The following is a 16,624-nucleotide window of genomic DNA, read 5'->3' on the forward strand; positions in this document are numbered from 1 at the left end:
AACATACAACACGAACAACCTTGGAAGTATGTAATAACATGAAGGACGTGAAGACCAAATGATACGTTACAACATGAGGGACGAGTTATGATGAAAATGGTAACCACCATGCGTTGTCTTAGTGCGTGGCAGTGGATGTGGTAACAGGAGAACGACACACACACACACACACACACACACACACTGCTAGCAGGCATAACAGACGCAGACGAACTGAATGCCTTAAATTTATTTCCCTACCGCCTGCAGAACGCAAGGCAGGCGAATTCATTCCCCCTCCATCATAGTTTATATATTATGAATACATACTTGTTCATTAAGTTCATTTGATAACGGAAATTAAACGAATGTCAGTCAGTGGGAGATGCTAACATCCCATCAGGCCGTCGCCTTTTGAGTGTGTTCATCTATCATCTTTATGACGGCAGACTTAATGTTTGGCTGACAAGTTAATGGACAGCGTTTGCAGGATCTGCATCAAAAGCAGAAGGCTGTAACAAGGCGGGGGGGTCTCTGTGTCTGAGTGGGACATGCGTGGTGAAATGATGGTGATTCGCCCACGTGGTAACACGAGATAGTGTTGTCTATACTTACCTGCTTGCCATTTGGCTATATTCCTTGCTCTCATTTGGCTATCATGTGGCTACCTTCTTGGCTATCATGTGGCTGCTCCTGGCTACTTCCCTCGAGTGTGTGTTGCGCTGCGTCAAAGTCTGGGAGTTGAAGTCTTATTGTTGTACTTAGAATATCCCTGTCTATAGCCAGACTCTACAGAGAGGAGAGAGACACCATAGTTTTCTCCCTCAGATACTCCTGTTGCCATCTAACTTTTAATGGTTTTGTTCAATATTCTTACCGCTTGCACGTGTCCTACGTGAGTTTATTGCAAGGAATACGAAAACAGTAAACTGTTATATTATCTCTCTTCATCCCCCCTTCTCTCTCTCTCTCTCTCTCTCTCTCTCTCTCTCTCTCTCTCTCTCTCTCTCTCTCTCTCTCTCTCTCTCTCTCCAGCCTATGCAGCTTCCATTTAATCATCCTAAAGCCTCTCTCCAGCCTTTCAAAATGTTTTATTTCTCTCAGCGTTCAATATTTATCTCCCGCTGCCTGGCACTAGCGAACGATCCCGAGGCCATCAGGAGGCGACCAATCTACATTTTCTTTCCGTAGAGGCTCCCGTCTTCCTGGAAGCTACCACACACCGGCCAAGGATAGGAGGAGAGCCAGACAGCATTACTACGATGGGCGTGTGACGCGAGGTCCGTCACACGGGAGGGCGTCACTGCGTCACTACGTAAAGATTCGTTGTCCTGGGCGCATGTTGTCCTGGGGGTTGTTGGTAAACACGCATGTCTGGCAAATGGTTGGGCTAGTGTAGAAGTTGGTGAGGAAGGTACGAGTGTCAACCACACAGGCTGTGGTGTTACGGGTGATGATGCCTGACTGGCAGCTGCCACATGTAGATGTGTTCTCATTGGTCTGGATGACAGTTGGTACGGTCGAGAGATGGTTGCTCTCATGGTCGACAGATGGTGCTGGTCGACCATTCCATGGTGCAAGTTTACGTCGACGTGTTCATGGTTTATGAGATGGAAGTCGTCTCCTTCTCTCATGGTATTGAGTGTGGCAGACGTGGTTCATGGTGTGGTTAACACATGGCAGAGTTTCCTTCACCCTGATGATAGTAGATATGGTTGACGCTTCGTATGGTTGAGAAGTTTGTGATACGCATTTTTAGACACGGGTTTGGCGTTACGCACCCAGATGTTACTGCCTTAGTGTCATGTTGCCTGATACAGTCAGTTTGAATACTGTTAACTGTCGTTATGATTGCGATCAAAAACTTATTTAGTTTATTAACATGTACACCATGTAAAAAAAAAAAAAAATCGGTGTATGATATGTGTGAAGCATTATGCCACACGGACCAATGAATACTGAGAAATTTATGTGTGACCTGCTACACGCTGGTAGCCATGGTGTCAGGGGTGCTGCCATGTTGCCTACAAGCGAAATATCCTGTTAGATAATGTAGGGAATGTTATATGTTCATATGAATGTTTTATATATATATGATGGCTTGTCTCTGTGCGTCGATGATGCAGTGAACATCCTTCATCCTGCTAGGTGTATGTGCTGCCCAACCATCGTACTTGTCCCATGGCCTCGTCCAGGTGGGCGTCGGAGATGCCCCCACGCACGTAAACCCCCTCACCACGGCAGTAGCACTGGTTCTCGGTGCCGTCTCTCCTGGTGAGGAACATGTCGAGGTCTGGGAGATGTGGGTGGGTGTGGCCCCAGCGTGATGGTGGGGTAGGGGGAATGGAGGCCAGACCACTCCTTGAACAGGCCAGCCCTGCGTGGATTGAGACGTTATCCTGCCGTAGGTGATATAGTCTCGCCCTCAGGGTACGGCAACGCCCGCACCGGAGGAAGCCAAAACCTCCTTCAGGGTTTCAATTTTATGCCGGTATGTCATCCCGATCCAACGTCAGCTAACGCCACCACACCATAGGTGCGCGTGCATCCACGCGGTGTACAGACCCCAGCAGCGACATGCCCTCTCCTCCCGCTGACCACCACATTTTGTGACTGGTATCTGGAACATATGACGCGCAATGGAGTGGTCATAGATCATTAACCTTTCTGTAATGATGTCGTAAGGTGTCATTACGCCGAAATGGCTGCGGTTCACGTGACACAGACAGCATGCTGTGAAGGCCGCAAGGAATCTCTCATGTGTATACTCGCACATGTGAGGGTCAGGTGTGTTGCGGGAGTAAACAACACACTGTGCAGTCCACACACATAGAACATCTCTAGTATAGCGGATACAGACACCGGCTGTGGGGTAACAACTGCTGTGACCCTAACCATTGGAGAGAGAGAGAGAGAGAGAGAGAGAGAGAGAGAGAGAGAGAGAGAGAGAGAGAGAGAGAGAGAGAGAGAGAGAGATGTTACAGGTCAGTCACCTCAGTAACAGCAGCTGTGATGCTTGTTACACACTTTTTTTTTTAGCGTAGTGCACTGTAGACCTGTGTTAGTAAGTGCGTATGCATGACAGGGGTCGCTGATGGAGTAGCAAGGAGTGGCGGAACGTATGACGTAGTAAAAACAAATTATGCCACAGCAATATGAGATACGGTTGATGGTTGCATGTATAACGTGGCCTCCCAGTGTTTTATATACCCTACATAGAGTCCGTGTTCATAAAGTATCCGGAACACCGTATTTCACCATTATAACCCCCCTCCTCACCCTGGTCACCGTGTATATTCAGGTAATGTAACACATGGAATACCGTACACCTGTGTCATTTACATCTCATAATTAACCTGGTCGTTATCCCGATGGGTGTAGCGTGGCCACCCGACCGCGATGCATGTCGTCTGTGGTCCACCATGTTCCGGCATGTGTGGCCGACAGTGACTACCTCAGCTGAGAATGTCACAGTGTGTGTGTGTGTGTGTGTGTTTGTTTGTGTGTGTGTGTGTGTGTGTGTGTGTGTGTGTGTTCCGTGGTGCCGTGCATCGAGTGACGAAACTGTGAACCTTCCTCATCTCAGGTTTCGAAGCGTTCGTTCGCCTCGTGGTTTTCAGACCTGACGGGCGACCCACTGTACCGCTAACCCTCCCACAACACCAGGAGAGCTGGTCGATTCGCTACGAGAGAGGCATCGGACCCACTGTGTAGCGATGCTTCATATTTAACCCAGTGTACACTCTGGATGCTGAAACCCTACGGGTACGGCGACGGTACGATCCTGAGGTACAGTGGTTCAGCCCTGGGGTATGATGGCTAAGGCCTTCGACCTTACCCCTTAAGGATCACGTCAAAGGCTGAGCCATCATAACTAAGGGTCGTACCGTCGTGCTCAAGGGTCGTACCGTCGTTCTCAAGGGTCGTGCTCAAGGGTCGCACCGTCGTGCTCAAGGGTCGCACCGTCGTGCTCAAAGCTGGTCCGGTCGTGCTTAAGAGGGCTGATAACTGCTTTATATCCACCACAGATATTATAATCAGTTGTAAATCTATGATGGGGAAAGATTATAGTGTTTACAGTGTAAACATAGTCTGTTTAAGACCATTACTTTATCAATTTTTAAATGTTTTACCGTATTGCTTCGCCACATTCACCTACATTGTGTCTTTTCTCTTACTAAATCTCTTCCTTATGTATTGGTAAATATTACAAACACACTGTCAGATAGAAAAAAAAGAGATTAGTGAAAAAAAGATTACGTTTCAGGCGTAGATTATGAATATATGTGATCTCATGCCAAACGTATAAATTACCATCTTTTAATGCAAAGGAAATTCATTAGTGATATGTTGATACATATATATATTCCTCTTTCCTCTCTCCCATCAGGTGTCATTCCGCACGGGGTCTTCAGGCACGAAGATCACCACATCGAATTGCTGAATGTTGATCGAAGTACGTCTCTCCCTTCACACAGGGAGGACCTATGATCAGGATTGTGTGTGATACATTACCCAAGGAAGGACGCTGTTGGTGCACCCGACTCTCATGCATGTGAGATACATGGATAACACATCAGCCTCATATTAGAGAGTGCACATATCTATGTATCCGGAACTGTGATGAAACTTGCTCTGAAATTCAAGGTACTGTGAGAAACCTCCAGATTTGGGACTTCGATAAGAGAGAGAGGGAGAGAGGGGAGAGAAATTACTGGACACTGAAGTTGGGTTCAGGATCTTCAAGTAATATAAAAAAGGAGCTTATGTGAGTGTGTGGCTCAGTATCCCCCGGTCAGTGTAGGAGACGAGCTTCGCTGTGGATCAGGATCGTCACGCCAGTGTGGTACACGGGAGACCATGGCCATCAACGTGGTGATACCACTTCTCATTCCCCTGGAGGAAAACCTGTACAATGGTAAGTGTTAGTGCGGATTTACCACGTGTCACGCCCCTGGGGGGTTAACTGTTACGTCCCTGTGGGTTAATTGTCATGTTCCTGGGGGTTAACTGTCACGTCCCTGGGGGTTAACTGTCATGTCCCTGTGGGTTAATTGTCACGTCCCTGTGGGTTAAATGTCACGTCTGTGGGTTAACTGTTACGTCCCTATGGGTTAATTGTCATGTTCCTGGGGGTTAACTGTCACGTCCCTGTGGGTTAACTCTAAGTATAATTTCGTCTTTGTTTTTGACATGTGTATCTGGCACCACCAAAGGTAAGGTATTATTCACTCTCAGCAGCAGCGGTGTGCCTCAGCGGATCTGACATCAGGTAAGCCATTAGTTACTACAGTTATATGGGTTTTTCACTACCTTCCATCGAGCCTTTGAGAATCGCCATGACATTCCTAATGTGTTTTTTTTTTTCTGACGTGTCGGTAGTGTTTTAGACGCTTCTGGTCTCTCTCGTTCCATCATTAGTCGCGGGGAGAACATTACGTGTGCGACTTACTGAATGTTTGGTCAAGTTTGCATGACAGATCAAGAGTTGTGGGAAGTGCCACTATCCACGAGTGATGTGACGTGTACGTGGTCCCTCCCATGGTGATGGTGTGGTCCCTCCCATGGTGTTAGAGAGGTCCCTCCCATGGTGTTGGAGTGGTCCCTCCCATGGTGTTGGAGAGGTCCCTCCCATGGTGTTGGAGAGGTCCCTCCCATGGTGTTGGAGAGGTCCCTCCCATGGTGTTGGTGTGGTCCCTCCCATGGTGTTGGAGAGGTCCCTCCCATGGTGTTGGTGTGGTCCCTCCCATGGTGTTGGAGAGGTCCCTCCCATGGTGTTGGAGAGGTCCCTCCCATGGTGTTGGAGTGGTCCCTCCCATGGTGTTGGAGAGGTCCCTCCCATGGTGTTGGAGAGGTCCCTCCCATGGTGTTGGTGTGGTCCCTCCCATGGTGTTGGAGAGGTCCCTTCCATGGTGTTGGAGTGGTCCCTCCCATGGTGTTGGAGAGGTCCCTCCCATGGTGTTGGTGTGGTCCCTCCCATGGTGTTGGAGAGGTCCCTCCCATGGTGTTGGAGAGGTCCCTCCCATGGTGTTGGAGAGGTCCCTCCCATGGTGTTGGTGTGGTCCCTCCCATGGTGTTGGAGAGGTCCCTTCCATGGTGTTGGAGTGGTCCCTCCCATGGTGTTGGAGAGGTCCCTCCCATGGTGTTGGAGTGGTCCCTCCCATGGTGTTGGAGAGGTCCCTCCCATGGTGTTGGAGAGGTCCCTCCCATGGTGTTGGAGAGGTCCCTCCCATGGTGTTGGAGAGGTCCCTCCCATGGTGTTGGAGAGGTCCCTCCCATGGTGTTGGAGAGGTCCCTCCCATGGTGTTGGAGAGGTCCCTCCCATGGTGTTGGAGAGGTCCCTCCCATGGTGTTGGAGAGGTCCCTCCCATGGTGTTGGAGAGGTCCCTCCCATGGTGTTGGAGAGGTCCCTCCCATGGTGTTGGAGAGGTCCCTCCCATGGTGTTGGAGTGGTCCCTCCCATGGTGTTGGAGAGGTCCCTCCCATGGTGTTGGTGTGGTCCCTCCCATGGTGTTGGAGTGGTCCCTCCCATGGTGTTGGAGAGGTCCCTCCCATGGTGTTGGAGAGGTCCCTCCCATGGTGTTGGAGAGGTCCCTCCCATGGTGTTGGAGTGGTCCCTCCCATGGTGTTGGAGAGGTCCCTCCCATGGTGTTGGAGTGGTCCCTCCCATGGTGTTGGAGAGGTCCCTCCCATGGTGTTGGAGAGGTCCCTCCCATGGTGTTGGAGTGGTCCCTCCCATGGTGTTGGAGAGGTCCCTCCCATGGTGTTGGAGAGGTCCCTCCCATGGTGTTGGAGTGGTCCCTCGTGACGTGTACGACTCTTGGCTGTGATGGCCTGGCCTTTGACCTGACCCTTTAAAGGGGTCGTCAATACCCAAGTGTCTTACCGTCGTACACAAGGAGTTCAAAACTGAAGTCGTCAGGAGGTGAAGCGTTCGTCCTCTAGGCTAGGTTCAAGTTATGGTAGAAGACGGTACGTGAGGGAAAAACAGGTTATTGAAGAAACTGATGTTGTCCAGCAAGATTCTTATCTGTGGGAGGATAATTGCAAGGTACAGATGAAGTGTGGATAGTGTGGAGCAGAACAGCAAACCTGCTAGTGGGGGTTGTGAACCTTGGTATTGACGTTATTACAGTATTAGGGAAAAAATGGTTGTACCCAGAGATGTACCTCACACCCATTTTACTCCAAGTTGTTCTTCATTACTTGTGGTAACATTACTCCTACCTAATGGTGGAGGAGGGGATGAAAGATGATATATTTAACTGGTGGGGAAAAGAAATGCTCTGTGGAAACATTTGGCAGATATTCGCCGCTCTGGAGCAACGCCAGCATGTCAGGTTTTGTGTTTGCAAAGCATACATGGCGACAGACAGTTGAGGCACCGGCGGTGCAGGAGTTTTGAGGAAGTTTGTTTACAGTAAATATGAAAAACACATCTGATGTTGGGCGGTTGTTCACATTGCCTGAATTGTCTCTCCTCATTTTTATATTGCGTGTCTCACTGGCAGTGAGAGTTCTTAAATCATCGTAGATATTATTATCGTTACCCTTTGAAACTGAAAAAAAAAAGAAAAAAAGGATTGAGAATATGCAGTGCTGGGTCGACACTGGTCGATGGACAGATGCCTCGATTTCGATTGCTCAGACGAGGCAAAAGAGTCGTGAAAATCCGTAACATCTTGGAAGATTTCGCAACAGAATGTGTCTTCTTCAAGTTTTATTCTTACCCAGCCATTCCAAAAGACTGGACTTTGGCAGAGACGAATACGTATACCGGCCGAAGTTGAAATTGTTCGAAGGCAAAAGCTCGAAGTCAATATGCCCCCCCCCCCCCCCCCCCACCCCCACCCCCCTGGAGGCATTGAAATTCGCATTTTTCCACGAAACGTATTTATCTTTTGTCAATAAGTCTTGAACAGACTCCAGCTGGCGATCGACAGGCCTAAAGCCCCAAGTGAACGAACGAACGACAGATGGCGAGAGAGTGTTAGTTCCGGCACATTGTTAAGTCCTGAATGATCACACACACACACACACCTGACTGAGTATCAGTAGGGAACTGGTATGAAAAAACGTTAAAGATACGCTGCCACCACCACCACCACACAGCTGTCGACAGACCTTGGAGGATATGATGAGAGGAGACAGTTGACGTTATGGGACTGGGTGTCACACCTGGTAAGCCACAGTAGACTAGAACAAAGAGAGAGAGAGAGAGAGAGAGAGAGAGAGAGAGAGAGAGAGAGAGAGAGAGAGAGAGAGAGAGAGAGAGGAAAGAATCGTTGATTCCCCCTGGGTGTTGTGGCGCTTCGTCCCATACACCTCCATCTCTCTCTCTCTCTCTCTCTCTCTCTCTCTCTCTCTCTCTCTCTCTCTCTCTCTCTCTCTCTCTCTCCATCGCAGGGGAAGATGTGAGTGTTTTCTGAAGAAACAGTACATTTTTACCTTGGGAGTAGCGTAACGTCTCTCACGCTGCCCCACGCCCCAGAGAGAACGTGAGGGAGTTGTCTCCTTTCATTACATGTCTGGATGAGACGTCCGGTCGGGTTGTTTCTCACGGGAACGGAACAAAGAAAAAAAAGTATTGCACTGAAGACGTGGGTGGAAGTCTCTCGCCAGCTGTGTCTCGCGGGTGTGGAGATCCAGCAGTCAGACGCCAGTGCAGGAAGCTGGAACTTATACCACCTATCAGCACCCCGGACGACGGTACGATCCCATGGTACGTCGGTACGATCGTTTAGCACCCCAGTCCGATTTTTGAGGACGACGGTACGATCTTTGAGGACGACGGTACGATCTTTGAGGACGAAGTGCGGTCATTTATAGCACGACGGTACGATCCTCGAGCACGACGGTGCGATCTTTGAACGTGACGACACGACCCATAGGTGTACTCGTTGACCTGTAACCCTACAGGATCTGAGAGTGATTACACTTACACACACCCCACACACACACACACACACACACACACACACACACACACACACACCATGACTGAACTCATTAGTAGGTGTGAGAGTACAGTGGCTCTGTGCTTTACGAACCTAAAAGACGACTGTCTTTTGACACCCGGGCAGTGTAATCCTAACTGGATGCTTTATGTACTATTAATTGCCTTCGTTGACGCTGAGGGTTGTATGCAGCCAGCGCGCCCCCGGCACTGTAGGCTGGCGCGCGCCCCGCCTGGACTGCGGTGGAGAAAAACGTCGACAGAACTTCCTTTGTGTTAAGAGTTGCAGGTGATCAACCCCATCAGGCAGCTCCACCTCTGAGGCTCTTCCCCTCCATCCACTCACGTGCAGCCACCTTTTGCAAGTCCACCCGGGTGGAACGGACGGTCCTCCAGGGAGAAAGAGGAAATGAAAAATATTTGTGCATATATGTATGTCTTCAGCTGAGGGGTGGGGAGGAGGTGGTGTATACGCCCCCCACACTCCCTTCCCAGGTAGAGGAGGAACCCCAAGCCGTTTTTTCCCACCAGGCTTTTGATGGTAGTGCCTTTGGTCTTCCAAGTACCTCTGGTCGCCACACAGATCGTCCAGGTGTGCCTCGTCCAGGGTCAGCCCTTGTACCCTGGTCGTCATGAAGGTAGTGCGTGTGCCTTTGGTCGCCATGAGAGGTCGCCCAAGTACCTCTGGTCGTCACAAGAGGTCGTCCAAGTACCTCTGGTCGCCACACAGATCGTCCAGGTGTGCCTCGTCCAGGGTCAGCCCTGTACCCTGGTCGTCATGGAGGGTAGTGCCGGGTGACATTGGTCGTCACAGAGGGTGCGCATGTACCTCCGCTTGACGCAGGAGACACCCGTGTCAGCTTCGGATCGTAACAAGGCAAAGATCTCGAGGGATCAGAGACTCCTCCTTTGTAGATTTAGGTTGGACGTGAGCTTCTCAAAGACGCGAGGTGGTTGCAAGTCTGGAACATCGACACGCGTCCGCTGTTTCCAGAGGGGAACGAGTCACTTTCCGGAAGCTCTGGGATGATGCAGGTTCATCTATAGATGCTGCTGCTGTTGCTTGCTGTTTGTGGTAGTAATACACACTGAAACCATTAAGGAAAGTGTAGCTTTTACAGGAGGCTAAAGTATGTATATATGCAAGTTACCAGGAATATATCATCATCCACAGAGAACCTGGATGATTCTAGAGAACGGAAAAAGGACAGCGGGAAATCGTGGAAGCTGCTGTCATTTACAGCCGTGGGAGGAAGACTGGGGCTGTCGCTCAGCTTGGCTTAGTTTTGTAAGGACATTTTCTCTTTACGTTCTTCCCAGAGTTCACAATTGAGTCACGAAGACGCGACCGCTTTTTGTATTTTGGGGCAGGATGTCGGCTGAGGTCTCAGGAACACCACAAGGTGATAGAGTATGTAACTTGTAGGTAGTGATATAAGGTCACCAGCAGAAGGTTTTCACCTTTGTTGAGCCTCTTTTGTTATAACGTGTGGACGAGGAAGAGAGTGATTCAGGGCCATAAAGAGAAATACGGTTGTGGTGAGAGGCTGGTGAGCTAACCCACAGAGATGCTCCAGGTGATCGCAAGTTTACCCTTGACTTGTACATCGCTGGCTAGCAAGTTCCCTACTGGAACCCAGGAGCCAGGATGAAGGAAGTGTGGATCTACGAGCACACTGGCAGAACATGATGACATCAGGAGAGAAGACCTGGGCAATACCTGCCTTCCTGTTAAAAGTGGTTAGTTACGTAGATGGAATCCCAACCTCTTCGTGTGGGCGTCATTTATATGCAAAGGTCTGCCTCGTACCCCTCAGCTTCGGTTTGAAAAATTGGCGATGACACCGGGGTGCTGCTAACACTGACCTCATAAACGAGAGGGTGTCCTTATTTATATCCCATTGTGGTGGAGGGAAGTTTATTTGGCCTTCTTTTGGCGAGGGAGGCGATGATTTCAGTGCACAGTGAGGGAGGGTCAAACGCCGTAGACTGTAGACAACAGGTAGATACGACGGGTAGATAGAGGAGTTTTAGGTGGTGTCGTAATACACGGAGGAACATGGGAAAGCCATACAACAGACGATGGGAAGAGGTTGTCTGCTGGAGGACAGTGATGGCAACGTAGACTTCATTTGTGTAGATGGAGGCAGGGTAGTGATGCCGGAGTTCACCCACTAACGTAGATGCAGGCAGAATAGGGAAGAAGTCCACCCATCATTGTAGATGGAGACAGGATAGAAATGCAGAAGGCTTCCACCACATCCCCTGGCATATCAGCCGACGGTGGGAAGTGTTGAAGGAACACCAGGTTGTACAGAGACAGTAGTACGCAGGAAAGGATGTGTGGGTAAATATATACCTCTGATTACAGCTGCTGTAGACTTTCGGTATGGTCTAACCATTCATATGTCATGTGGAAAGAAGTTAAGATACGTATTGGTAGTCTTGTATACCTTCATCAAGGACCATAAGCATCGTGTTTACTGATAATTAGGATCGTGAAATTGTTTGTATTTAAGCATAATTAATGCTCTAACCGTTGGTGTTGTCTTGACTCAAACGGTGTAAAGTCTCATGTGCACTTTTTGTGTTATACCCCCCAATCCCTTTAACGGGCCATTAACGGTTATCAACACTTTCACAAGCGTATATGGATCGCCCACTGACAGGGAGGGAGGGAGGCGGTGGGGTGGCCATTTGAAATAAATGTCAGTTCGTACCTTCATGCCAAATTTGCTAAAAGCAGTTCTTTCAATTGCCGCTATACAAACAGCGCTAATTCATTACCAACATTGTCGGACAAACGAGAACCTTTCTTTCTTTTTTTTTTTCCTAATTGAATCAGGGCGAGTTTATTTGCTTGTTTGTCTTTTTGCTTTTTTCAGGACAATAGGTTGTTAAAAAGTCAACGTTTTCTTAGTACACTTCGTCTGGGGGGGTTAAGAGGGAGGGGGTGGGTGTTCATACATAAGTTTACTGTTTGTATGCTGATGTAAATGATGATGACTAAGGGAGATTCTTCGACTCCTGACGCAGAGCTGTTGTATCTGGTGAGCGTCTTTCCGTCCCACATTTGGAAGGTATCGTGAGTTATATACTACAATGGATGTCGTTCAGTGGTTTGCCAGTGTCTATCACATCTCATCAGAGTCTGTGGGTTCGTTTCTTGTTAAAGAAAATGATTGCATGGATCTGTGAGTCTTTCTGCATGTCGCTTTATCGTCTCATTGACGCAAGTCCTCACGTTGCTCTTCAGTGTATACTTTATAAGTATACAAGTACGGAGAGAAGAGGTCAGATAACATTCTAGTTTTGAAGGAAGTAAGGAAACCTGCCCTTGTGAAGAACCGTTAGGTCGTAGATGTTAGGGAAGACGTGAGAGGGGTAAGGGATTCCAAACACAGCGGCGTAAGGGAGGAAACAGATGTCGCACACAGCGGCTCAACCCTCGAGTTGCCAAACGACGACACGGGTGATCACGCGACCCCCACTAGCTTGGCGGGCATTATGTGACCCCTCATCGTTCCTCTCCACAGTGTAGATCATGACTGATCACCGCTGAGGGCTTGGCCGGCACCGGAGACCCGTGAGCCATCAGCGGCGTGACCCACCCCCTGACACATCGTCATGAGCCATCTGTTTGCCCGTGGATGAGCGACGACGCTCCTCGTAGGCTGGGTAACGTGTGTCTCTCTGACTCTGGCTGGCAGACTTGTGGAGTGAGGCTAATGCTTGCCGGTGCACATGGGGGTAAAAGTCTTCTTATAACGAGGCTTTGTTGACCCTTGGGGAAAGGGATGCTCATGATGTGCATTGGGAGATTATGAATCAGAAACACACACACACACACACACACACACACACACACACACACACACACACACACACAAGTGGCTCCGTGGTGTAGTGTTTAGCGATACTGACCATGAGTCATCACGGACCCATATCGGTTCGAATCCTGGGCCATGGCAGTCGACCCACAGCCAATCCTAGCCGTTCATCCCACTTTCGGGGCTGATCGATGGATGAGTACCTGGGGGGTGTGTGTGTGGGTGTGTGTGTGTTTGTGTGTGTGTGTGTGTGTGTGTGTGTGTACATACATGGTTGTAAAGATATATAAGGTTAAGAATTGGGGCAACACGAGTGTAAAACTCCCCCCGACATTAAAATACAATCATTAATCATTCATCATCATTAATGTAGATTATCACCACACAAAGCAGCATGGGAATTAAGCATGTCAGATATGATGCACCTGTTGGAAAAGTGATCATTTAATGCTCGAGTTTAATTATGTGGCAAATGAGGACGTAAAAAAAGAAGTTCAGAGAGGAAATCAGGCTTGGAGAGGAGGTATAATCGTGGAAGCTACACAGAACTGAAGAATTCTTTTTTATTGACGGAAACAGATTGGGAAATGGACTTTTGCGGCCAAGATGTATAAATCATTGTTATGGGAGGTGATTTGAGATTTTTCAGTGGAGTAGGAACACGTGTTGTGCCTTTACCGTCGAATGCAGACGGAAGGTGAGATATGCCAAAAAGCGAAAGAGCAGAGGAATGATAATATACTGTCCAGGAGATGAAGGCGGCGTGCCAGCTCGCCAGCCAGCTAGCATCTGGAAGGTGTAAGAGAACGAGGAGTAACTGTACCAGGATAAGAAAGGATGAGCAGGGGAAACTTGGAATGGAATATGGTGGGCAAGGCAGGAGGTCACCTACAGCATTTTAATAGATTTGTTACAAGTACGTTGTAAGTTGATGAAGAAAAAACTGCTAATCAGATGCAGATTTTCAGAGGGACGAGGTTTGTGGAATAATGTCGAAGACATGCGAAGTGCTGAGTGACAAGTTCAGAAGTGTTTCTACAGTGGGTAAAAGATACGCGAAGTGCTGAGTGACAAGTTCAGAAGTGTTTCCATAGTGGGTAAAATACATGCAAAGAGCTGATTGACAAGTTCAGCAGTGTTTCCACAGTGGGACTCACGATATCCCCATCACCAGTGAGATGAAGTTGAGAGGAGGGGGTCTTGGATGATGCAGTAATTTCAAGATGTGAGCAGACTGCTGAAGGGCCGTGACCCATGCAAGGCTCATGAACCTGGCAGAGGCTTTCCAGATGCGCTGGAAAACTGCGCAGGTGCTTTTGACTGGCCATTCGGGGTGTTCAGTCGGTTGCCGGGGGGGAAGGTAGAGTGTCGAGGGAGTGGAATGGCACAAGTGTGGCTCCTGTGTTTATGAAAGCGAGACCAGGGAGTTGAGCTGAACCACAGACTCTCTCTCTCTCTCTCTCTCTCTCTCTCTCTCTCTCTCTCTCTCTCTCTCTCTCTCTCTCTCTCTCTCTCTCTCTCTCTCTCTCTCTCTCTCGAATATGGTCTGTGAAATACAGAAATGAAATATAATCAGGACGTAATTAGGTTACTGCTTGCTAGGAATAAGCTACATAAACGAGAGACAAAACAGATTCTGGGGAACATGTATCAGACGTGTATGAGATAATGAGTTCTGGTTAATACATAAGATAAGGGCGGCTGGGTCTTGTACACAGACAATGCCGGAGAAGTATTGACCATTGTGCTGCGTGGGAGCTTCGTAAAGAACCTGGATTTTTAGGGAGGAGTCAGGGTTCGACTCCACCGATTGACGAAGTATGACTTTCCAGGGAAGGGGAACGAAGGACACACATGAGACTAGACTTCTTGAAATGAGCTGGGATGTGCCACGGGGCTTGGCTGTCTGAGCGTTCCTGCTCTTTATATATGTAAAAGACTCGCTAGAAGAACTGGGCTCATACTTAAATATCTTCGCTGATGACGCCAAGGTCCTGAGGGCAGGGGGAGGAAAAAAAAAAAAAGTGAGGTGGATTGTACCCAGAGAATCTCTAGACTCTCTCTCTCTCTCTCTCTCTCTCTCTCTCTCTCTCTCTCTCTCTCTCTCTCTCTCTCTCTCTCTCTCTCTCTCTCTCTCTCTCTCTCTCCTAGTCTAGACCAAAAGTACCCATTTATCGACCAGCCCTAATGGGAGGATGAACAGCTTGTTTGGTGACTCATGATCACTAATGCTGACCATTACCCCAAGTAGGCCCGTGACACACACACACACACACACACACACACACACACACACACACACACGGCACACAGCACAAACGCATTGCTCACTTAACGTATTTACTTGTAAAACATCTTCGATACATGATTGGCTGGGCACAGGGATTCGTAACGTGATGTGATTGGTCGAAGAAATGGCATTAGGTTACATACCCCGAGATAGGATAATGTGCAGGCTGGTGGAAGCGAATCAGAATCACTCTGTACGACTGGTTGAGCTCATTGTTACCATTAGCTTTTTGTATATTATCCTCATTAATGAGGCACATTATGCAGGTGATTGGGATTAGATGACAGGTTTGGTTGTTGAGATATTACAAGATTGGGTGGCAAGGTGTTACAGGATTTTGGTTGACCAGGTATGACAGGATTGGTTAGGTGAAATGTGACAGGATTGGGTTGGTCAGGTGCGACAGGTCTGGTTGGCCTTAGCTTGAAGTGGGGGATGTGCTGACCAGTCAGTTTGGTTGATGGTTATCGATTCCCACTTTCGACCACTTCTCCAACAGTGTTCCTCCTCCTCCTCCTCCTCCTCTTCCCCAACACTCCTCCTCCTCCTCTTCCTCCTCCTCTTCCACGACCACTCTAACTAGTACCAACAGCAGGAGTCAGTTCCCCCTCAGGTACTTGAGCACGCCATGATGGGGGGTCTAGTCCACTCTCTCTCTCTCTCTCTCTCTCTCTCTCTCTCTCTCTCTCTCTCTCTCTCTCTCTCTCTCTCTCTCTCTCTGTGATCCCTTTGGCGTCCTTACCCTTCCCATACAGTAATGACGTCAACCAAAAAATAAAAGAGGGGGTTAGCTAATTAGTAACCACCTCACATACAGTGATCCTCTTCAGAAAACATCGTCATATCGTTCTTTGTCCCTCATGAGGGTCTTCTCCTGTCTCCACCACCACCACCACCACCACCACCACCACCACCACCACCACCACCACCACCACCTCCACCTGGTCGTCACCGGACGTGAGACGGGAGACCCATGGATGTATCACCCTCACTGTGAATGACACGGGCTTCATATGGCCTGTTGCTGCTGCTGCCCCCACCTAACATTACGTGTACTGCCGGCCGCCTCCACCCGCCGTCGTTCAGCCAAGCCGTTACCCGGGTTTATGGAGATGATGGGCTAGGGCAAATGTTTAGACCCTAGTCGTGTGTGTGTGTGTGTGTGGAGGTGAAAAAGTGAGAGGGTTACCAGGTCGAGCAATATCGTGTTTCATGGATTGTGTGTGTGTGTGTTTTGTGTAGGCGCAGGTGGGATGTATGGAAGCACACACACACACACACACACACACACACACACACACACACACACACACACACACACACACCAGACTCCGCCTTTATGCGGTTTCACCACAGGTAAAAAGTCACCTTTGTCGAGGAAGTTGTCACGACAAAGGAGTCCATTGTTTCCCCTGCCACTGATTGCAGCGCATCCTTGAAGCTAGAGGAGCCTCATAGAAGAGGGTTCATAGAGTTATTTAATTAGAAAATTATATTATTCTTTATATACAGACGAGAATGTATATGTGTATATATATTCTTTAATTCATATTGCCTGTACCGCTTCAG

The 16,624-nt window shown here is 48.8% G+C and overlaps 1 protein-coding gene across 1 annotated transcript in view; it reads left to right on the top strand.

The window, feature by feature from the left end:
* The window catches only part of LOC139757628 (putative neural-cadherin 2), a 298,685-nt gene that overhangs the window by 141,033 nt on the left and 141,028 nt on the right, over positions 1 to 16,624 (top strand). The window contains 1 exon segment of the mRNA XM_071678287.1: positions 4,370 to 4,897. Within this exon segment, the coding sequence (XP_071534388.1) occupies positions 4,840 to 4,897 (58 nt within the window). The 5' untranslated portion in view covers positions 4,370 to 4,839.

The sequence above is a fragment of the Panulirus ornatus genome, chromosome 27 (assembly GCF_036320965.1).
Source record: "Panulirus ornatus isolate Po-2019 chromosome 27, ASM3632096v1, whole genome shotgun sequence".
NCBI lineage: Eukaryota > Metazoa > Arthropoda > Malacostraca > Decapoda > Palinuridae > Panulirus > Panulirus ornatus.